Source organism: Hoplias malabaricus, chromosome Y (assembly GCF_029633855.1).
Source record: "Hoplias malabaricus isolate fHopMal1 chromosome Y, fHopMal1.hap1, whole genome shotgun sequence".
NCBI lineage: Eukaryota > Metazoa > Chordata > Actinopteri > Characiformes > Erythrinidae > Hoplias > Hoplias malabaricus.
The window spans coordinates 53344622-53369752 of NC_089820.1; the positions used below are offsets into that span (position 1 = coordinate 53344622).

The following is a 25131-nucleotide window of genomic DNA, read 5'->3' on the forward strand; positions in this document are numbered from 1 at the left end:
ACGTTCCTTGTTTACTGGGAAATCATGATTTGGCCTTTGTAAAAGAGCCATGTCATGAAGAAACAAATTATTAATGACATATATATAAAAAAATTGTCTGTGTTTAATATATATATATATATATATATATATATATATAAGTGAATTCAACAGACTGTTTAATCCTGTTGTATTTTATCTCCACTCATTCAAGCTGATGTTATAAGGTGTGTTTCAACTTAGATTAGTAAAAGCACAAGTTACAGGACGACCAATAAGAGCAAAGGTCATTTAAATGCCTCAGACTTAAAGGAACAGCAACAAAAGCAGAAAGTTTGGAAAATCATATTAAAAATGACAGTTTTTTGTGCACCGACCCAAAAGCATGCCAGAGGGAGAGCTGAAGGGGGAAATTAAATGCAATAAATGTAGGGTATGGGCCCTTTAATCAAAATGATTCATGGCAGAAAATCAATGGATTGCTTTACACACTACAGAGAAGGCAAGTGTATCTCTGTATTTATGTTGTTCACCAAAAATAGAAACAGTAAATAGCACAGAATAGCGAGGTTGCATCTGCTTAATCAGCAGCAGACCGTCCACGTCTGGCTCACCGAGTCCGTAAAGGTTCTCTTTCCTCTTCAGAGACTTGTCTTGGTGCAGAGCAGGTTGTATAGGGAACGCTGCATTGAGTCATATGTATAATATGGAGCCTGTTTGGCAAACAGTGGTAAGAAATGTGCCCCAAATGCCATCAAATGCTTCAATATGGTTTCTCAAAGGCATTGCAGCTTGGTTCCATGCATAATGAATGGAACTGAATGTGAGGTGATGTCTTATGTCTAAGGTCTTATCTTAAACTGCACAGGTTCTACCCAGAAAATCTGAACATAAATCAAAGGGGGTTCCTGCACCTAAGTCAAGGCTTCCCGAACCCAGTCCTAGTGGCTGTGCACTAGGCATATTTTTGTGCTATTGTCTTATCTGTCTCACATGATTCAGCTTATTAACTAAAGAACAAGCATCTCAAACAGGGGCTTTGTTTGGGTACGGAAAACGACAGTAATGCTAGAGCATGGGGTCGCCAGGTTTGTTGCTAGAACCCACAGACATGAAGCATATTGAAGAATGATATAAACACAAATACCAGTACTCAACTGTGTGTGCATTGCAATGCAGCTTGCTTAGTGAGAAGGAAAAGGACAAGCTGCATTTTCCGCGTAGAGGAAACAGATGCTGGGGGATGCAATGGCACCTCCAAACCCCACCACCTACCTTCATGTCATTCACAATCGCCTGGAATAGTCCACCAAGCGCCCCGCACTCCTTCTCCACCGTCTCCATGTTTATAGGATCCAGCTTTGCGGATTGTGGATGAGCCCCGATGGCTTCTATGTGAGGAAAACCAGGAAAAGCAGCCTCCTCTAGAAGGATTTCCACGATAGCGACGTCAGGGTAAAGCGGAGCGTGTGCAATTCCAACAGTCGATATGATGATGCAGTCACCCCAGTGCCTGGCGATTTGGGGCAACTGTGGTTCGTGGGGAAAGAGAGAGAGAGTGTGTGTGTGTGTGTGTGAGAGAGAGAGAGAGAGAGAGTGTCACTCTCTCTCTTCCCTGCTCCGGGTCTATTCCCCACGGGTGGAGGTCAAGCTCACATATGGCGCCCCAGCAGAGACGGTCATCTTCGGAGAGAGAGGTGAGGAAGGAGGAGAAAAGCTGGAGGAGCGAGAGAGAGAGTGTGTGTGTGTGGAAGGTGTGGGAGTGTGAGGAGATGATGCAGCGAGCTCAGCTGCGGTGCGGACTCGGGACTAAGGGCGTCGTGGTTTTTCTTTTCCCACTCGTTTCCAGGGAAGCCCCGCCCCTCCTGCGCAGTGATTGGCTGGTGATATCATGCCTTTGTTGGCTTTGGTGTTGAGAGTTTTGGTTGAAGGGAGATTCCACCGATTTATCAACATTTTTGATGTATCCCAGTAAACATTTAGCCGTTGATTCAACGTTGAAATGACGTAATGACTGCCGTCTAATCAACGTTCTCTTAAGGTTGAAAATGAAAGTTGAAAAGACGTCCAAACACACACATTGAAAAGACGACTATTAGACGTATTTTGGACGTCATTTGACGTTATTAATTGGTCCCGAAATAAATTACTTGTAAAAAACGCATTTTGTACGTCCACTGACGTTATCGATTGGTCACCATTTAACTAACTTATTAAGATGGAATTTGGACGTCCATCGACGTTTAAAATATGTCCTTGACGGACAGACTACTTTTAGACCTATTTTGAACGTCCAGTGACGTTCCTTGTTTACTGGGATTTCATTTAAAGCACTCTGAATTCATTTGTTTTAGCATTTAACTATACTATTAGGCGCAGAACTTTAATCACCATACAAACTAACAGAAAATGTAATGAAGATTTAAGTAAATAGATAACCGAAGCTTAGTTTTCATATCGTGTTTTAGCCCAGAGAAGGCTTGACAATAACTACAATACCCATAATGCTTTGCTTCCATGACTTTCATTCATGGCAGTTTTGAGCACGTGTGCCATTAAAGCCTTAGTCATTTGTCAGTTTCAGAACTCTACCCCCCTGTCAGTACAGACCAGTCTGCTTCAATGTGCTGTGGCGTCACAATTAAAAATAATAATAATAACAATGTAATTATAATTTCTGTGAATGGTTATTATTTCATGGTTCATTTTCACGGTGGGATCCACCAATCAGAGGGAGGTAGGCGGGACATGCCGGAAAACAGGTGGGGGAAAATAACGTGTATAGAAGAGGCAGTAATCTGATCCATGGGAATGGAAGGGGGAGAACAGCTTTCTTGTCACATGGAAATGGGGGGAGGAAAGAAGGGGGACACGAACACACACACACACACACACACGTTTGTATTCCTCCTTTGTGGGCTGTTCGCATTACACTTTTACTGGCAGAGGATGCTGTGGTGCAAAACCCAAACCTTAACCTCAATAACCGAAAGCAAATTCTTGGACTGTTTTACATTTACAAAAGAAAAATTCTTGTAATTAAGTGGCGTCATAGAGTCATGTGTCCTGTAACGAAGGGCCTAAACACACACTTAAATAGACTTGAACTTGTGTAGCTAACCCTAAATTAAAGCGCCCATTTCCTACTTATTTTAAAATCAATTTTCCCTGCCTGTGAACCTTTCTTGACATTTCTGTGGGTTAAATAAGTAAAAACAGGCCAGATTCAGATTTTATTGACTGGTTTATGTAAATAACCTCTGTTCTGATTTGTATTGTGTCTCGTTTAAAAAGTTAAAAATAAAAAAAAACACCCATACAACTTCAGTGTGAATTAGCAAAGGGCTAAAGTGGTAAATATACATGAATATACATATGCATGACATCATAAACAAGTGAGATCATTAATAAAATTCACATTACTCATTATTTAAGACATTCTTAACAAGAAAGTGATTATTGGTCCTTCATCAAGAGATGTGGCTTGTACGACCAATGAAAGATTAAATGAGAAATCTGTTGAGGTGTGCGGCAAGGGGAACAGCTTGGAATGAAGAACCTGTTGTACCTGTTTTGTTTATATATAAATTATAAAACGTACCTGTTTTTATGTATATAATATAAACAAGAAAAGTTCACATTTATCACTTTCTTTATTCATTCTTTCATTCATTATCTGTGACCCTTCTCCAGTTCAGGGTCACGGTGGGTCTGGAGCCTACCCGGAATCACTGGGCGCAAGGCGGGAAAACACCCTGGAGGGGGCGCCAGTCCTTCATAGGGCAACACACACTCACACATTCACTCACACACTCACACCTACGGACATTTTCTATATTGCTTAGGATGAATGAATACCTTTGGCTTATAAAGACTGGTCTAGCACTGACATATCTCACACAGAAGACTTTATACTTTGTTTTAATACAACTCTAAGCACTAACTAATGTTTTATGCACATATAAAAATACAAACATGGCTATTCAATAGCTTGTAACTTCTTGCTTAATCAAGGTTTACTATGTGCTTATTACTCCATATATATTCATTGAGTCCTATGTAAGTAATATGTTAGATATAGGAGTGAGGAACTGAAGTGTGTGTCAGAATAGGGGTCTTCAGGGATTAACAGGTTAATGCATTAATGACGCCCAACATCAGCTCAAGCCTAATGCAGAAGATCCAGTCAGCGTATTTTAGTTGCTATATAAGTGGTCATAATGTGCAGAGAGAAATGGTAATGAAATTGAAATGAGATTCCATGTTATGACTCGTGATGGAGAGAGGGGTTCAGGAGGGTGAGGGTGAGTGGACAGTGAAGTGGCAGATCACAGGGAGAGGGCAGAGGTCACACAAACGCAGAAAAAACCAACGCACACTTCTATAATGTGGATAGAATGACCTTCTGGAGTCATATGTAAAATAAAGCGTCTTTGATGGAACAACGTTTTCACTTTTGTTTTCTGCTCTCTCTCTCTCTCTCTCTCTCTCTCTCTCTCTCTCTCTCTCTCTCTCTCTCTCTCTCTCTCTCTCTCTCTCTCTCTGGGACCCCCTGCCAGGCCCTGCATTACTCAGCGCGAAGGAGGCTGCTGGCATCAGCATCCCGCTGGTCTCTACAGAGCACTCCCATCATGCCCAGACCTGCCATTCATCCTGCCAGCATCTATACTGTCCTTAAATATACAAGAGAGGTCCATGAGATGCTTTTCATATTAAAACAATGGCTTAGAATACCTCCTGCATGTTTTGTGGGAGGATGTATTCCTTATTTTCTCTCAATACTCTTAATGAGTAAATATGGTTTCAAATGATGTACATCCGGGGTACCATCCCTAACCTCTCCCTCTCTCTCTCTCTCAACACCATTGTTGTCAGAGTGCTGTGCTATCTGCACCTTACTTGTTGCCGTCTCACCCCTCTGCTCCTCTTTCAACTTTCTATGTTCATCTGCAGCAGATGGACAAGGATCCCAGACAGGACACAGCGGTCTAAACTGAGAACATATGGTCCACATTCTACAGAAGTCTCTCTGGATAACGGAGAACAGAAATCACACCAGGGGCACATAGAGAGCACACACACGAACTAGAAAAAAAAGTGCTCTTTGAATTTTAAAAAGCTGCCTTAATTTTTCTTTCTTGTTCTGTCAGTCAATTTAACCAAATCAAGAAGGAAGAGGATAAGTAGTCTCATGAGTAGGGCTCATTTATTGTCCTCAGGAACAGCAACAGTACTAGAACACTAGAATATTACATGGTTTCAGTTTGATTACAGACATCTACACATGTGGTCATATGTGGGGATATGTAAAGAAAGGCCAGAACACCCCTTAAAGTAGCATAGGGGCATTCATAAATGATCAGTCTGTACTTCTATAGAGTACACAGCTGTGATTCTGTGGTGTATAAGTTATTTTCATTGTTTAAATAAACTTTTAGAATTATGTAATGCAGTGTCCCAGTATTTTTGGACAGGCCCTACTCTCCTCCCTCTTCCTCTGCTGAAGGACTTGTGCTCTTTAAGCCCACACAGTAGGTCAAAGATCAACCCTGACTTTCAGCCTCGGCACTATAGAATGCAATGTGACCGTCTGTGTTTCACTGTTTCCTCTCTGTGTGTGTGTGTGTGTGTGTGTGTGTACATGAAGGTCCTGCTGGGGCCATATTTCAGCCATTGACCTTGAGGAAATAGGAGCCTGTTGTCTAGAGACCGTTTAGCGGATTTAAAGCAGTGATCGTTAAATCAATCAGGGCTGGAAAAGAGTTCAAACAATAATCTTCAAACAGAATATCAATAGCTAGTGTTAATAAAAAATTTGAATTTGGAAAAATGATCTATTTATCTAAATGTACATTATCAGCCACATGTTCACACTGTCAGACTGTCAGAGTGTTTCTGTCTGTCCGTACACTGTGAAGAGACAACTCAGCACTATGGATCTGAAAGGGTGTGTAGCTTTCAGGAAACAAAGGACAAAATAATAATAATAATAGTATTAATATTATTATTAATTAAAAAAAATTATTAACTTGAACTAATTGAAAATCAAAAGAAGAGTACATCTGTGTTTGGCATGACTTGGACTGTAAGATGAAGGAAATACAACTTCTAAGACTGAACTTTGAAAATGTGGAAAAATAAACCCTTTGATTTTTAATGTCAATGTTCTGATAAACAAACGGTTTATGGCTAATTTTCACTCAATGGCTGTTTTGACTGGAAAAAATATACATATACAATGGGCAGCACAGTGGCACAGTGTCAAACAGTTCCAGGGCAGTGGGGTCTATGTTTAAATATTCACCTTGGGTCACACTGTGTGAGGAGTTTGGTGCATTTTCCCTTGTCTCCATGGGTTTCCTCTGGGAGCTTCTGTTTCTTCCTACAATCAGAAAACACATGCTGGTAAGTCTGGCCATACAAAATTGTTTAAAGGTGCAAGTGTGAGTGTGTGATGCCACAGGCGCGCTGCCCGTGTGTTCTATCCAATGATGTCTATCCATCCATTATCTGTAAGAGCTTATCCAATTCAGGGTCGCGGTGGGTCCAGAGCCTACCTGGAATCATTGGGCGCAAGGCAGGAATACACACTGGAGGGGGCGCCAGTCCTTCACAGGGCAACACACACACACTCACACATTCACTCACTCACACCTACGGTCACTTTTGAGTCACCAATCCACCTGCCAACGTGTGTTTTTGGACCGTGGGAGGAAACCGGAGCACCCGGAGGAAACCCACGCAGACACAGGGAGAACACACCACACTCCTCACAGACAGTCACCCGGAGGAAACCCGCACGGACACAGGGAGAACACACCAACTCCTCACAGACAGTCACCCGGAGCGGGAATCGAACCCTGCTGCGCCACCGTGCTGCCCTCCAATGACTACAGAACAGAAATGAATGAATTAATAAATGAAAGGAAAGGTAGTATTTGATTCTGCAGATTATGAGTATATCACACACTTGCTATAAACCTGTGATGTCACTTGTGACACTATGTTTTCCATTGGTAAAAACAGAGGTTACAGTAGCAAACGTCTGAAAGCTTTGTTCATCCATATTTCTGACGAGCATGTGTTTGAAAACCGACAGCACTTGGGAAAGAAGAGAGATTATGCTCTGCTTAATGTAGTTGAAGGCAAATTCCAAAAATACCGAGCAACTGCGTGAGAGTAATTCCAAAAATCATAGCCATTAGCCGCATTCCTGGGCTCATTACTCTATGGATGTTTTGTAACAGTGGGAGAGAAAAATAATAGAAAATGATTAAATGTGTGAAATATCTGTGGAAAAATATTTCTACATTCATGAGCCAAAGAAAACCATTTTTTGTTTATGGGGTCTTTTTCACTGTTTAGTTGCCACAATGTTGACGTGTCACTAAAACTATTGCACTCAAGCATCTGGTTCTGAGCAATGATAACCTTCAGTCAATCACCCAAACCTCCCTCACCTCACTAGCCTCACCCACATTATGGCGAGCTAATATTAGTTTTTCACTCTACAGAATGCCGAGGGGTCTGTATGTGTTACCACAAGCCACTAACTAGCTTGTGAGTAAAACATGGGTATTTTGACAGACCTAGGTTTTTACTTCCATTCCTGCTCAGAGTGTTAGAATTCCAACTTTATGAGCAGTCTTAAGGGTGATATTACAGAGCTGGAAAGATACTTGCTCCAAAATAGACCTGGACTACATATGGCAGGGTCACAGCAACACATAAACCACAGCTCTAATGACAGCTCTTTGGGGCTGAGCTGATTGCTTCCATTTCTGTATGAGGCTCTGTGTTTGTTGCCCTCTGGGTTTGAAGGCTGCTAGTACAAGCCAAATATGCCTTTCACTTCTTGCACATTTTTTGTTGTTTGTTAGCTTTAGCATTAAGTGTTGACAATGCTAAAGTCATTGTTAAACTAGATGAAGAAAGAAGGTGTTTAGAAAAGTATACACATTTCTCTACACTGAAAATGTAGTTTATCCACCAAGGCATAAGTCAAACAGTCACAGCCTCAGATTTATTAATATCAAAAAAAGGTGCCACATTTGGAAAATCACATTTAAATACATTAAAAAACACTGTTGTAAGGGCTGACTTCTGCTGTCGTATAAAGGTGAAAATCAAATTAACATCCAATATTGTGAATCATACTATTTTTTTAAATTAAGGAGAAACAAGGCCTAATTCAATGAAGGGACCTTCAAAACAGTTGGAAATTGCTGTGAAAAAAATAAAATGTACACTCGTACATCCAGTGCAAAACAAGGAAGTAACCTTGGGACATCAAACAAGTTTTTGTGAATAGAAAACCTTTAAAAGAATAGTAAGACCTATATTTCAAATGAAGTTTGTGGACTAGGATACTGCAGAAGAAGCTAACGTAGTGCCGCCATCACAGAATAGACAGGTTTATCCACCTGCAGAAATTGCAGAACAGAATGCTTCTAATAAAATATCTATGGCTCTGAGAGGAAAAAGGGGAATCGCTTTCATTAGCATATTTCAGCCTTACGCCTGCTTACCCATCTCACTCCTTAAAGTGGGTCAGGATGAGTCATTCAACTCTCTCTCTCTCTCTCTCTCTCTCTCTCTATCACTCTCTCTCTCTCTCTCTATGTGTGTGTGTGTGTGTGTGTGTCTATGTGGTTCAAGTCCCTACGGCATGTTATAAAGCTGCCTCCAAATTTCATTCTCATCTTTGAATTCCTGTACAGTTTTCTGAATGGTGAGAGAAGATGCCCTTAGTGTTAAGCTGGTTGGAAAATCAGCCAAGGAATAGTCAACCCTCAATCATTTACACTCAGTGTGAAACTGTATCCTACATTTTGCATCTCTTCCTTCACACTCACCATCATAAAGATGTGTTATTTTTGGTTTCAGATTTAATGAGTGTGTTCATTACTCCTTTCAGACCTGCACTATAATAAGTATTTGCTGTTTATTAAATGGAAAGAGGTTAAGTGGAAATCTGACACAAATACTATTACATAGTTATGCACAGAGGCGGCACGGTGGTGCAGCAGGTAGTGTCGCAGTCACACAACTCCAGGGACCTGGAGGTTGTGGGTTCGATTCCCGCTCCGGGTTTGGTATGTTCTCCCTTGTGGGTTTCCTCTGGGTGACTGTCTGTGAGGAGTGTGGTGTGTTCTTCCTGTGTCTGCGTGGGTTTCCTCCAGGTGACTCACTGTCTGTGAGGAGTGTGGGGTGTTCTCCCTGTGTCTGCGTGGGTTTCCTCCGGGTGACTGTCTGTGAGGAGTGTGGTGTGTTCTTCCTGTGTCTGCGTGGGTTTCCTCCGGGTGCTCCAGTTTCCTCCCACAGTCCAAAAACACACATTGGTAGGTTGATTGGCGACTCAAAAGTGACCGTAGGTGTGAGTGAATGTGAGTGTGTGTGTGTGTGTTGCCATGTGAAGGACTGGCACCCCCTCCAGGGTGTATTCCTGCCTTGCGCCCAATGATTCCAGGTAGGCTCTGGACCCACCGTGACCCTGAATTGGAGCGGTTACAGATAATGGATTGATGGATAGTTATTCACCTGCATACAGCCCAGTATAATGCTCTGAATACTCAAAAAGCAACCAAGCTGATTCCTGCTGGATTCTACTGGTCTTGGGTTGGTCAGATGCTGGTTTAGTTGGTCATTTAGTATATTCACATGGTTGGACCAGTATACCAATGCCTAAAACACCACTATTTGTGGGCACAGGATCCGAAACCCACACTCAAGTGAAAGTAATGTTACCTGGATAAAAAAAAGAACTCATTTAAAAGTACCTTCCAGAAAACTACAAAAGCACAAAATAGCAGCTCATATAATGACTTATGAACTTTTGTAAGTATTTGGTAGACATGTTAAACTCCTCATACATCCAGACTCAGGGTTTCAGAGTTGTCTGTTTGTCAAGACAATTCTGCTCAGTGTTTCTATAGCAGACTATCTCTATAGAGAAACTTTAAGCTCCAAAGTAAGTATGATCTCTTCTTGTCTTGTAATATTTAAGGGCATTGTAAGCAGGAATTTCTCCTTGCCTTTGTGCCAAGTGTATTACGCAACCCTTTATGACAATGTTCTGTGATCTTTTAAAAATTCACTTTGTTTCATAATGTATCTGCCTTCCAACACAAAGCAGATTGTGGAACATATCACAGCATGAGCTACTCTTGCATGGCTAATTTATTATTATGTTTTTTTTACAGCAACTACTGAGGGCAGGTTCAACAAAAAAAAAAAAGGAAAGGAAAGAGTGCACATGTGTGTGACTGAAATAAATGCTGGACCATCTTGACCCAAGGCCACCACCCAAGGCTTTTACAGTAACAGTAAAATCTGATAGTCCACTAGTCTGATATTCAGTCAGAAAAAGGAATGATCATTACATTAAAAAACTACACACAAATTAGTGGACTAGACTGTGTTGTTTGTTTGCTTTTAGCCCTGGTCTTCAGTAGAGCAATAAAACCTTGCCTCATTAAGAAACGAAAATTTATTGATGCCAAAACTCATGAGACGTTCACTAGGCTAACTATGTTCAGGAGGCTAATTTGCCAAAATGTTGTCATTTTGTCCCAGTTCCATGTGTTCACCTTAGTTTATCTTAGAGCAGCACGTCTCTGAAAAGTGTCTGCTGTAGTTCATCATGCTACAGGTGACAGAGAGTGTCTTTGTCAGGGTGAGTTTCATTAGACTCCTGTTTTAGGCCTATATTGCCTGACATTTTCTTTCATGTTTCATAGTATTTGAACTTTTCTGTGCTCTGTACTAGCACTGTTGTTAATATAATTATAATTAATTAGTCAGTAATTTGTGTTTACACATTTTTATTTGCTCTGAAATAGCAGGACTAAACAGTTGATTACGCATAACCAACAGCTTCAGTTATGACTCTGTTAGGTTTTCTATTTAACACTACCACTTAGAACTAACTCTCTGCTTTAACCAAATATTAATTTTACCAGAATATTAAATATTTTTAAATTTTGGCCTTAGTTGGAGTCTGGATTTTAAGTACACACTCTGGCTACTGAAATAAGTATGTTGTCCTTAATCTACATGCTACAACACACGATGAATTGTATCAGCAAAAAAGTAACCATTCATTCATTCATTATGTATTCAGTTCAGGGTCACGGTGGGTCCGGAGCCTACTCGGAGTCACTGGGCGCAAAGCGGAAACTCACCCTGGAGGCACCAGTCCTTCACAGGGTGACACACACTCACACTTTCACACTTACGGACACTTTTGAATCGCCATTCCACCTACCAATGTGCTTTTTTGGACTGTGGAGGAAACCAGAGCACCAGGAGGAAACCCACGCAGACACAGGGAGAACACAACAAAGTTCCCTACAGGTCTCTACCTGCTGCGCTACCGTGCCGCCCAAAATGTAACCATTAAAACATTAATATTATGAATATTTCTTGTTAAAAAATGTTTTGGAGCCTCATTACATGGATTTCAAGTTTACCACTTTACAATCAGTCACCCCCCCCCCACACACACACACACACACACACACATATTAAGCATTTGACCTAAAACCTTCTCACATCGCCCTTTAGTTTAGCACAACCTAATTTCTTTGGGTATAATTATTGTTGAGGCTTTACCCCTGAAAACTACACCTGTGGTGTCAGGTGACAGATAGTGTTCAGATATCATTACTGTGATTTGGTAGGATATTGCTTTTTTGTCTGAGAATAAACACAGTATGAGACTGATGTCGTAGATATATGTTTCAGACACGAGTCCTGGACACTAATTTCATCACACTCATCACCATGCAGTTGGCTAAGGTTGTGCTTTGTTGTTTTTAAATGCATCAGAACACTTCAGCCTTCACTCTTTTATTACTTGGTCATATGTGCCCCTGACCAATTTGGAAGGTGGCTGTACTGATTGGATAACAACAGACCCTATTTACACCCGTAGTTAGTGCTGTGCACTCATAATCCCCTGTGATTGAATGGGTCTTAAGTGTAATCCAACATCTGATACATTTATAAGGCTGTGAACTCAAGATGTTTACTGAAGTCCTTTCATGTATTAAACTCACTGTGCCTCTGTGATTTTCTAAATTATTCAGAATCTAGTTGCCTTTGAGGGAGTAAGCACTTTAAACTTCTCACAGGAAAACGTACTGCATTCTTTTGTGTAGCCTATATAGAGATTTGAATAGAGAGTATGCCTATGTATCATAATTGTCAGATATAATGGTAGAATTTAATCAATGAACTGGATGACAAAACTAATTAGCAACAATGAATTAATAAATTTGTATTTGTATTTGATTTTATAACACAGCTAGCATAAAGAGGCTAATAAAATACTTACACAAATGGGGAAAAAGCCTTCGGCAACCTGTTATTAATGCCACAGGAGACACCTGCCCTCTCTAGCATTACGCTGCTGACCCTTACCCTCTGACCCCTGACACTGCATGAGATTCCTGAAGTCTCAGGGTCAACTCAGAGGGGAAGTAAAACACAGGAAACTGAGTGTGTGCTTGAGGCTTGGGCAGTTGGGGTAAAGGTCATTAACCTGTGAGCTTTCCCTAATTTAACACATCATCTTCATTGTCAGAACATCCAGTTATTTACTTACTGACATGTTTGGTTTTGTTTGCTACAACTTTCATGCTTGAAGTACTTTACATTAAATACAAATTAGCATTTTTAACATGGCACTAGCATAACATACCAAAAGCTAAAGACTAGTTTGGTTTGTTTGGATAAAAATAAAACAACAAATTAGTATGTGATTTGTTTGTGTGTTAATTTGCTCAGTTTTGTTCTTGGTTTAGTAATATAAAACTGCAACTGCTAGCTCTGTCTCCCCCTAGCACACAATGCTACCAAGCCTGGAGGGCTAGAACGGTATTGCTAAAGTTAGCCACTTCTTCTTGTCCAGTTTCTGCTACATAATACATGACTGCATAGCGTACGCTTGGATGAGAACATTAACTGTCAGCTTATGTTAGTTAAGATGTTCACCTAGCTAGTACTATGGTGAGTTTATGGCATCTACATTAGTGACATAGCACACAAATTCATCTTCTATATGAGAGAATGAAACACCCCCTTCATCCTGCATACCCTTCCTGTGTGACGCAGTAACACTGTCTATTTTTCTTTCATCCATTTAACGTTTCTTCCTATAAACTCCCGTTTCTCAGCCTTTTCTTTAATCCCCTGTCCTCCACTCCTATTTTCATCCTTTCATCAGCACATCTTTGAAGCTGCAGTTCTGAGTCATGGCTGTGTTTATTGGATGGGTGAGGTAAAAAGAGCTGGAATAACTCTATCAATCTGCATACATAATTCTGTCTGATAGCAGGCCGGCAGATGGGTCCGCTGGAGTCCCCAGTGATTGACCTATCTGCGCATCATGTCTTTTTCTCCCCCTCTTTTCCATACTCTGTCTCATTTAATTGTTCCTTCATTCGTCTTTTATGCTTTCAGTTTGCCTCTCTTCTCTGTCCGGTTCATTCATAGAAGGAGGAGATATTTAATAGAAGATGCCAACAATTTTGGACACTGAGACTAAACCAGTCAGTCACTCTATGCTCCCACTCCCTCTACTCCTTTACTGTTGTCTGTCATCACCCATTTCTCTTACATCAAAGATCTCACTGTCTACTGTCTATCTGATTCTTTGCTATGCTCTCTCTCTCTCTCTCTCTCTCTCTCTCTCTCTCTCTCTCTCTATGTGTGTGTGTGTGTGTCTGTGTGTGTGTGTCATCCCTTTTTTTTGTATGTAGGTCTCTATACGCCTACAGCCATCAGCAGCAATCAGTTCTGCCCCAGTTACTGTGATGCCACAGAAACACACACTCAAAACCTACAAACATACATAACACACACACACACACAAACAAATGATGTACACTTATAACTAAGCTGGTTTGCCCATCCAGTAAATTGGCATTAGTACAATATAATTCATGTTAGTAATGTCGATTTGCCTTAAATTGGCTTCATAAAGAAAATATAATGACAAAGATTGAAATTCATCTGCAGGAACAGATATCATCTAATAACTTAACCCTATTGATTATAAATATTGATCAAAACCTGAAGGGTAAAGTGTTTAAATCAAGTTAAATATTAACAATAAAAAGGTTTCGTTTTTTTTTTTTTTTTTTTTTTTTTTCAGAATAATTGTGTCCAACAAAATTGTAACTTTGTGACTTTTGGTTTTCCTGAATATTCATTTATTCATTCATTGTCTAACCACTTATCCAGTTCAGGGTGGCAGTGGGTCCTGAGCCTACCCAGATTCATTGGGCGCAAGCCAGGAACACACCTTGGAGGGGGCGCCAGTCCTTCACAGGGAGACACACACTCACACCTACGAACAGTTTTGAGTCACCAATCCACCTACCAACGTGCGGTTTTGGACTGTGGGAGGAAACCGGAGCACCTGGAGGAAACCCACGCAGACACAGGGAGAACACATCAACTCCTCACAGACAGTCACCCGGAGGAAACCCACGCGGACACAGGGAGAACACACCACACTCCTCACAGACAGTCACCCGGAGGAAACCCACGTGGACACAGGGAGAACACACCACACTCCTCACAGACAGTCACCTGGAGGAAACCCATGCAGACACAGGGAGAACACACCACACTCCTCACAGACAGTCACCCGGAGGAAACCCACGCGGACACAGGGAGAACACACCACACTCCTCACAGACAGTCAACCGGAGAAAACCCACGCAGACACAGGGAGAACACACCACACTCCTCACAGACAGTCACCCGGAGGAAACCCACGCAGACACAGGGAGAACACACCACACTCCTCACAGACAGTCACCCGGAGGAAACCCACACGGACACAGGGAGAACACACCACACTCCTCACAGACAGTCAACCGGAGAAAACCCACGCAGACACAGGGAGAACACACCACACTCCTCACAGACAGTCACCCGGAGGAAACCCACGCAGACACAGGGAGAACACACCACACTCCTCACAGACAGTCACCCGGAGGAAACCCACGCAGACACAGGGAGAACACACCACACTCCTCACAGACAGTCACCCGGAGTGGGACTTGAACCCACAACCTCCAGATCCCTGGAGCTGTGTGACTGGAACACTACCTGCTGCACCACCATGCCGCCCCTTTGCCTGAATATAAATAAGTAATATCTGGACTATTCACGTGTTTTATAGTTCATGGTTGTGTTTTTAAAACGCATACTTTTAGCCTCAGATAGTGCTTTTCAGTCAAGAAACTGAATCCGTTAGCAGAGAACAGGCCAAAACATACACAAAGTAAGACACAGACACATTTTCCAAGAAATATAACATCTCCTTGGCCTCTGTGTCTCAGTATTGTCCAGACCTTGTTTAGCACAAGATGTGATTCAGCCTCATTCTCTAACTCTCCGCCATCACTCACGCTACTGTGACAGATCCTCAGCCGCTCAGCAGACAGCATCCTTTCCACTAGAGGGCTGTCAATTGAGCTATGAGCCAAACAAAGAGCATTCGGGGATTTGTTTGAACCGCCAAGAATTTTGTGCAGATATTGATTTAGGAGATACAGTTTCAAATTGTCACTTCAACCTTTTGTTGATTCAGCATAGGTTTCACTCCTTTGAAAACAGACATTTCATGGCTGCTGTCTCAAGCCCTTCATTTCAGTGGAAGAGTTCAGAAAGCCTGCAGACGAGACAGTAGGAGAGTATGTGTGTATGGGTGCAGGGTTGATGGGGTTAGGATGTGGGGGTTTGGGGGTCTTACCCTGATGTTGAACCTTCTCTGATGAGTAAATCCCTTTTAACCATGTCCCTCTGGGACAGATTAGGAAGATAAGACAGCACAGTCACTCTCTCTCTCTCTCTCTCTCTCTCTCTCTCTCTCTCTCTCACACACACACACACACACACACACACACACATGCACACACACAGTCTCACAGTCGCTCTCATTTTTATATTTCTCTACACTTTCTGTAGTTCTCTATGGATTAATAACTTTTTACAATATATTCAGTTTCATATATCTTTGTTTCCTCCATCTTTCTCCTTTCAACTCCTAGACAGACGACAGCCAGCCAGCCAAACACACACACACACACACACACACACACAGAGCTCAGATCTTTCAAATCCTCACAGGTTTTACCCGTCCATGTCTATTTACATTTAATCAGAATTTTCTCTGTTTAATAAATTATGGGCTGGGGTTCCCTGCACGAGACCATGCACAATAAACACACACACACACACACACACACACACACACACACACACACTCATATGAGTTACTTATATAACACACATTGGTGCTGTTGCTGAGGAAATAATTAGTGAAGTGCTCATGCTGGTTGCTCACGTGGCATTAGGGTTAAATATTCCTCTGAATAGACTGACACCCGTAACACTGATAATGATACTCACTTGCAAGTGTGATTATATGTCAGTGTGTAATGGCCTCTCCATATGGCCACAGACATAGAAACAAAATAGGATGAATAAGTATAAATATGTAACTACAAAAGAATATGCAGATAATGCAGTGACCCAGTATTCCTATGGTTTTTATTATAGTTATTACAGCATTTTAGGAGACTGTTAGGTAGTTGCTATGGTATCTCAGTGTTGATAAGTGGTTTATATGTTATTTTATGTTGTTGCCAACATGTTCAGTGACTGGTCACAATGACTAACTGCTGATGGCCACATCCTATGAACTGTGTGTGTCCAGGGATTTATGTGTGAAGGGTTAACTATCCTCTAGAGACTGCAAGTTGACTTCAAATACAGAGGAGAAGACATCTGAGAGGACTCAGAGTCCTTATGCAGAATGTATTAAAATTAAGTGATTTGAGTTGATTTGATTTGCTCATTATTATTTTTCCCCTTCATTTCTTATTTTCTTTCAATTTAAAACATTTACATTTCTTACGGTGGTGGTGTAGCAGGTAGTGTCGCAGTCACACAGCTCCAGGGACCGGGAGGTTGTGGGTTCGATTCCCGCTCTGAGTGACTGTCTGTGAGGAGTGTGGTGTGTTCTCTGTGTCTGCGTGGGTTTCCTCCGGGTGACTGTCTGTGAGGAGTGTGGTGTGTTCTCTGTGTCTGCGTGGGTTTCCTCCGGGTGACTGTCTGTGAGGAGTGTGGTGTGTTCTCCCTGTGTCTGCGTGGGTGTCCTCCGGGTGACTGTCTGTGAGGAGTGTTGTGTGTTCTCCCTGTGTCTGCGTGGGTTTCCTCCGGGTGACTGTCTGTGAGGAGTTGGTGTTCTCCCTGTGTCTGCGTGTGTTTCCTCCGGGTGACTGTCTGTGAGGAGTTGATGTGTTCTCTTTGTGTCTGCGTGGGTTTCCTCCGGGTCACTGTCTGTGAGGAGTGTGGTGTGTTCTCCCTGTGTCTGCGTGGGTTTACTCTGGGTGCTCCGGTTTCCTCCCACAGTCCAAAAACACACGTTGGTAGGTGGATTGGTGACTCAAAAGTGTCCGTAGGTGTGAGGGTGTGAGTGAATGTGTGTGTGTGTGTGTGTGTGTTGCCCTGTGAAGGACTGGCGCCCCCTCCAGTGTGTATTCCTGCCTTGCGCCCAATGATTCCTGGTAGGCTCTGGACCCACCGTGACGCTGAACTGGATAAGCAGTTACAGATAATGGATGGATGGACATTTCTTATTCATTGATCCAAAGTAAATACGATAAGTAATTTTTCAATGCTGATCTCATCTTTTTGATATAGTGTGAGAATACTGATATTTTTCTGAATTATACTTGCTTTGTGTGGTTGCTGATAGCTGCATTAACGGAACAATCAACAGCTCTCAGCGGAGTGTGTGTTGTGGCCTAGTTAAAGTTGAGCTCACAGCCTTAGATCAAAGCGCACACACAGACACCCACACACACGACACAAAACTGAACAGAGAAAGAGAGCATGCAGAGGAAATAAAACAGAAAAGGAGCATAAGAAATTGTGAAAAGACAATACAGAAACTTGAACTTGACAGAGAGGCAGACCTTCTAGGGCTCAGGGGTGAACTCTCAGTACAAGAAGCCTGGAGGTGAGGAATACGAAACTAAATTTATAAAAATTAAGAGAATAACAGGAAGATATTAAGAAAGGACAGAGAAAGTTGAGGGGGGTTCAAGATCCCAACATCCTCCAGATTCAAGAGCTCCTCTCTTAAGGTGAACAAAGGAACTGAGAGGAAGGAGGAAAAATATTTCACTCATCTCTCCACCACCCATTTCCTGAGCTCTCTCTCCTCTCCACTTCAGCCTGTGCTTGCAGTGTGTGCTGTAATAACCCAGAGGACTGGCTTCTGAGCCTTTATAGCCTGGATATAAAGAGATTTCTCTAAAGTTGTTCTTGAAAGTTATATAAATAAATATAAATATAAAAATATTAATAACGATTACCGAATGGCTTTTTGATTGGAAATGAAATGAAATAAACAAGTTCTCTGATTTTTCACAGCACTGCTATTGTAAGTAAAAAATATCTCTCTTCAGTTTAAACACTCTTAAAATAAGGTCTACTATCCTTGCATGTCTGCTAAGGCAGCCTTTTCAGTTTCTGAGTGTCATGGTCTAATTAAAGCTCTAATTAAAAAATTGAAATCTCTTGTTTCACAGTGAAACCTTGGATAACCTTGTCCTGCAAGCGCTTTATATAGCTACCTGAGAAAAGTGTCATCTACTGAGCCTGGCTTTTGTGTGTGTGTGTGTGTGTGTGTGTACTCACATTGTGGGGACTTCTCTATCACAAGCTGGTCTCCATAATATAATAATTAAGTAAGGGTTAAGATAAGGGTTCTGATAAGAGTTGGGATTAGACCAGTAGTCTTTATGTATACGCTAAGTGTATGTACACATAAAATGAATGAGAGTCACACTCTTACTCTCTCTCTCTCTCCACTGGGGGAGGTTTTCATTAGCCATTGTGATCCTCCTCATGGATGAACAGAAGTTGTGTGATGTAATAGAGGTCACTTCATGACAACAGTGGCACGTGTGTTTGTTGACCTTTAACAAACACAAAAATAGAAAAGTTATTTCCAGGCATCCAAGATACTCCTATATTCCACAAAAGTTCTAAAAGTTTCAGAGATTTGTCGTGTTTCTAACAGGGGGAGAGAGAGAGAGAGAGAGAGAGAGAGAGAAAGGGAGAGAGAGAGAGAGAGAGAGCGAGAGAGAGAGAGAGAGAGAGAAAGGGGAGAGAGAGAGAGAGAGAGAGAGAGAGAGAGAGAGAAAGGGAGAGAGAGAGAGAGAAAGGGGAGAGAGAGAAAGAGAGAGAGAGAGAGAGAGAGAGAGTGACAGACAGAGAGACAGTCAGAGAAAGAGACAGAGAGAGAGAGAGACAGACAGAGAGACAAAGAGAGACAGAGAGAGAGAGGGAGAGAGAGAGACAGACAGAGAGAGACAGAGAGGGAGAGAGAGAGAGAGAGAGAGAGAGAGAGAGACAAAGAGAGACAGACAGAGAGAGGGAGATATATATATATATATATATAGAGAGAGAGAGAGATTTAGTGACATTTCACAACTGAATTGCTGACATTCGAGAGAGAGATAACAGAAAGGTTGTCGACGGATAGAGTGAACCATCTCTGCTCACTCTAATGAAATTAACTGAAGACTTCAGATCATTCAAGTCCACTTCAGCTTATCAGTTCAAAATAAGTACAATAGACTTAAACACAGAAGCCAATCTTGGCCACGTTATCTTACACTGAGTAATTCATTTACTGGTAGAGTTTTAATTAGAATCAAGGAAAAAGTTCAGAGAACTAATGTGGAAGCAAAAAGAAACTTGGTGTGTGATGCTGTGTCTGGTAAAATGTTTGGGAACTTGACTGATAGAAAATCTTTAGAAAAAGGTGAACATTTCTTGGCCTTCAGGATTTGTAACAACATCTCCAAAGGTCTAATGGGTCATGATAAATAGTATGATTATTATTTTTTACCCAAATACAAGTCTTTCAAATTATTCATTCATTCATTATCTGTAACCCTTATCCAGTTTAGGGTCGCGGTGGGTCCAGAGCCTACCTGGAATCATTGGGCGCAAGGCGGGAATACACCCTGGAGGGGGCGCCAGTCCTTCACAGGGCAACACACACACACTCACTCACTCACACCTAAGGACACTTTTGAGTCGCCAATCCACCTACCAACGTGTGTTTTTGGACTGTGGGAGGAAACCGGAGCACCCAGAGGAAACCCACGCGGACACAGAGAGAACACACCAACTCCTCACAGACAGTCACCCGGAGTGGGAATCGAACCCACAACCTCCCAGTCCCTGGAGCTGTGTGACTGCGACACCTACCTGCTGCACCACCGTACCGCCCTCTTCCAAAATAATGCTTTAGAAATCAAGCACAACAAATAATCTCAATTAAAATGACAAACCTATCCATAATGTATTTTGAGTTAATTCACCATGAGGGCAAGTTCAATCCGCTCAGACATCTTAGTGTAGCCAGACTGAACTAAGTTGAGTCTCACTGATATACAGCTCCAGAATCTTGGGGTCCTAGGTTCCATCCACACCTTCATCACTGTCTGCGATGGGTTTGGTCTGTTCTCCCTCTGTCTGCGTGGGTTTCTTTCCTCCCACAATCTAAAAACATGAAAAGTTAGACGAATCGGCTGTTTGAACTTGTCCCTAGGTGTGTGTGAGTGACTGGGCGAGCTTGTGATGCTCTATGATGGACTGGAAGATGTCTTGTATCCAGGGTGCGTTACTGACATGCGCCCAGTGACCAAGGAGTCCAAGGAATCAGTTCCTGTGTGGACAGAGGGCAAACAATAAGTTCCCCATTCTATTAGTCATATTCAGAAGTGACTATTTTCAAGTGCATGCTTTACTCATCCAGGAGACTACTTTCGTCTTGTCATAATTCCAGAACACGTTACTGATGAGTAACAGTTACTCACTTCGGTAAGTCATCGCAACAGATGAAACCTTTTAACGTCTAGTCTCTGATACAGAGCGTCCAGGAGGTTTCAGAACTGCTTCTGGCTTTGGAGAGGAAACCCTGGTCTTTGTTGATTTCTGTTGCTATTTTCGTTGGACGCAGGAAATGTTAACCAGATGGATCGGTGGTCTTGTTGCTCTGCGTCAGACATTAGTCATACGTAAGGATTGTGTTGTGATGTTTAAACGGGGCCGAATGCCCTTGTCAAGACTGAAGCCTGTTCTGACACCTAAACAGCCATCGCACTCATCTCCTTTGTTTCCGAATGCTCCTAAAGTGTAAATTGAGCCATTTGTTTTGACTCTGGTCTGTGGCTGCTGAGGTGTTTTGGCTGGATGGTGCCGGGCCCTGGTCATATTTCTCTGTTTCTCCGGGTTTAATGGGCTTCTCACTTTGCTCTCTGTGTTGCTGGCATAGTGGTCAGTGGGCATACAGTGTCGCTGTGTTTAGGTCAGCCTCGTCAGCTGTGGTTTTTGTGGTGGTTTGACTTTACTGAACCTCTTCAGCATTCTCTGTGGTTAAGTTTCCTCACAGAGGGGGTTCATTCCAGCTGGCGCTGGAGTGCTGCAACAATCATGCACATTCAAACAACACACACACACACACACACACACATACACACACATTACCCTATCCTCCTTGTCCCCATCATAGAGACGTGACAAACCGCAGACCACCACAGATGACAGAGTGATCGCTTAGACAGGAAGGAGGAGATGAGGCCGAGCAAACTCTGTGGTAAAGCCAGGATTTCCTCCACCCATTATTAAACTCTCTCTCTCTCTCTCTCTCTCTCTCTTTCTCTCACTGTCACTGCTCCCTCTCTCCATCCAGTTCAGTTTTGCTAATTTCTTCTCACACTCTGCTCACTATTTCTGCTCTTTATAAAAGGTAAAGGTTTCTCCTGTGGTTGCTCTTTGACCACAGCTGACGTAGCCATGCTCAGAGCGACGCAACAAATGTAGGCTCTGTCCTCCTTACACTGGATGGTGGAACATGTCTGTGGGGATATGATGGTATTTGCCAGTAAGAATATGAGTTAGGTCAGGTTCTGATGTCTGAGGATTAGTTCTGGGTCCCAAACCATGGCATATTAGCTCTGTGTCTTCATAGAACACAGTTCCTCCATTCCACAGCATGGTGAAATTCTCTCTCTCTCTCTTCCTCTCTGCACACTGTACAAATACACAACCATGAACATGATAGACACACATACACTCACACAAACACACACACACTAAAGAACAACCATGCCAAGGAGGCTGTGCAGTCTCCATGACAACTGGATGGAATGTTGGGGCCATCATCAGCATGCTTGTCCTCATCTCCACTGCTTCTCTCTATTTCTCTTTCAGTCTTGTTTCTCTCCTACATTCTATCAATCCCTCCAATAGCCTTAGGATAGAGACATTTCCTACATACAATTAGGCCTCCATATCACTGCACACTGCACTGAACAGTGAGGGGGGGGAGGATCCTGTCTGTGTGTGTGTGTGTTCGGAGCCATTGAGCAAGTGAGGCCTTTACAGAAACTGGATCTGGAAACACAGCATAGAAACAAAGCACAGGAAATGTGCAGTAGAACAAAAAAGGTGGTCCTATAGGTCCACTGGTGTTTGTAGTGTTGTCCAGTTTGTACCCAATAAACATGATCATGATCTGAGAGAGAGAAAGAGAGAGAGAGACAGGGACAGAGACTGAGACAGAGACTGAGACAGAGAGAGACAGAGACAGAGACAGAGACTGAGACAGAGAGAGACAGAGAGAGAGAGAGAGAGAGAGACAGAGAGAGAGAGAGACAGAGAGAGAGAATGAGAGAGAGAGAGACAGAGAGAGAGAGAGAGTCAAAATACTGATTGAATCATTTGAAATATCACGCAAAAAAATCCATAAGGAATTCATTCATTCATTGTCTGTAAGCGCTTATCCAGTTCAGGGTCACGGTGGGTCCAGAGGCTACCTGGAATCATTGGGCGCAAGGCAGAAACACACCCTGGAGGGGGCGCTAGTCCTTCACAGGACACTTTTGAGTCGCCAATCCACCTACCAACGTGTGTTTTTGGACTGTGGGAGGAAACCGGAGCACCCAGAGGAAACCCATGCGGACACGGGGAGAACACACCACACTCCTCACAGACAGTCACCCGGAGCGAGAATCGAACCCACAACCTCCAGGTCCCTGGAGCTGTGTGACTGTGACACTAACCTGCTGCGCCACCGTGCCGCCCTTCCGTAAGGAATTATAGTATGTAATAACTTCTTTCAAGCCTCTGTGATTATTTATGCCCATATCCCCATGTCCCATCTGTGTTCTGAGGCCAGTGGCCTTTTGCACAGCGTTGGGAATGACCCTAAAGAGCATCGGGGGCAGGTGCAGGCCAGACTTGGACTTTAAAGGGGCATTCACTTAAAGTGGACTCTTTGTCCTCAGGATCTAAAAGAGCAAATCTGCCATTTCTCTCTCGGGGACTTGGACCCGAACTCTACAACCCTAGTCATAAATCAGATGTTAGGATGAGCAATGAAATATCACGCCCTGTGTTTCTTACCCTAATTTCACATCCTGTGAAAACACTGTATTGGAGCTTTATTTTGTGTGTGTGTGTGTTAACTACAGTGTCACTCATCCACACAGAGTGTGTGCTGTAACTTTTTTTTTTTTGTTTTTTTTCATGTGTTGATGCATCCTAGAGCCCACCCTCTTTCCCACGGTCATTTGACTGGCTTTTATTCTACACAGAGGAACTTACTCAAAGAGCAGGAGCTGAACTTTAACCCTTTAACCCTCTATTTCCTACAAAGTCTAAAGTTTACAAACATGAGGAGGTGGAGGGGTGGAAGGGGGAGGCACTTTCACAATTCAGCTTCACTTCCTTTTCTTTTATTTTACTTTCACACAAATTCAAACACACCGCGTGGACTGTTTCTGAAGAGGAGCTGAGGTGGTTTAACAAATACACATTTATTTGATCATTAAACCACACAATCCATTCATCTGCATCCACATGGTTACATCCCGCAATCATCAGGCTCCTAAAACAACCTGAGATGGTACTAACACAGGTGATTCAGTATATTATATGTTGAGGGGCACAGTTTGCTTACACACACACACACACACACAGCACAACTGGGAATTCGTGGAATGAAGGTATTGAATGTTACATTTTACATCAGAACAGCAGCATGACTCAAGATACAAAACAGAGCACATTGAAGCACAATTACCAAAAAAAACAGCAACACCAGGCGGTTACATAAGTGGATAGCAAGGGATGACCAAATGGAAGGTATCTACATAACCGTGGGATAGACAGACTCCACTGGTGGCGATTGCACTCGTGCTTTTCAAGAAAACTCCATTGAGTGGTTGCAGTGCCTCTTTACAACAAGAACACGGCAAGCCCCAGGCTGCTCCGGGAATCTCACACACTCTCCATTCTTTAGGATTCAACACAGGAGCCCTTAAAGAGAGCATAAGGGGATGGTGTGTGGACACAGACCAGGAATCAGAAAGAGGATATTATTCAGAAGAGGCACTATGGGAATGTGGCTTTAAACAATTTTCCTTTAAAAAAAAAAAAAAAAGCCCATTTGTGGTTCCAAGTCCTAGTCCTGGAATATCATCATCCTGCATTTTGTTGGTTTTCCCTGCTCCAGGGGGAAGCAGGGAATGAGGGCCAAGACCCACTCATATAAGCTTCTGTTATTATGTGCTCTGTCACAGTTTGAATGGATCCTCATTAGTCTAGAGCAATAGTGAGGGATAAAGTGGACGGCTGACCTGTAAATTTATTACGTGAAAGAAAACTCTCCACACCAGGCCGTAGCAGTTCATGGCCGCTAGCCATCTATTTTTTTCATATGTAGTGCATCTAGAAGAGCACAAATCCCAATCCTGACTACCTCTCACTATGTTTTCTCATTTTGACTTATCCTATAGTGAAGTCACAACATGACGTAGTTTAAGTAGCAGGACCACATCTCACCGCTCTATTTAGACCTCTCCACTCTCATTTCATCCCCATGTTGAACCCCCTTCTTCTCTTCACCCACTTAAGCCCACAGGGAGCCATAGCTCTAGGCACATGCATCTAAGCTGCACCAATCTCCTGGGTCACCCAGAAATACACCCCCCACCCCCGGTACAGTATCACCAAATCGTCTCCAGGCATGGTCCATGCTAGCAA

At 42.6% G+C, this 25131-nt stretch overlaps 1 protein-coding gene across 1 annotated transcript in view; it reads right to left on the bottom strand.

Moving 5' to 3' along the window:
• Positions 1–1559, bottom strand: part of LOC136678051 (protein MTSS 2-like) — a 76087-nt gene extending 74528 nt beyond the window's left edge. Inside the window, exon 1 of the mRNA XM_066655837.1 lies at positions 1255–1559. Within this exon, the coding sequence (XP_066511934.1) occupies positions 1255–1323 (69 nt within the window). The 5' untranslated portion in view covers positions 1324–1559. The remainder of the gene's footprint in view (positions 1–1254) is intronic.
• Positions 1560–25131: the final 23572 nt, after the last annotated feature.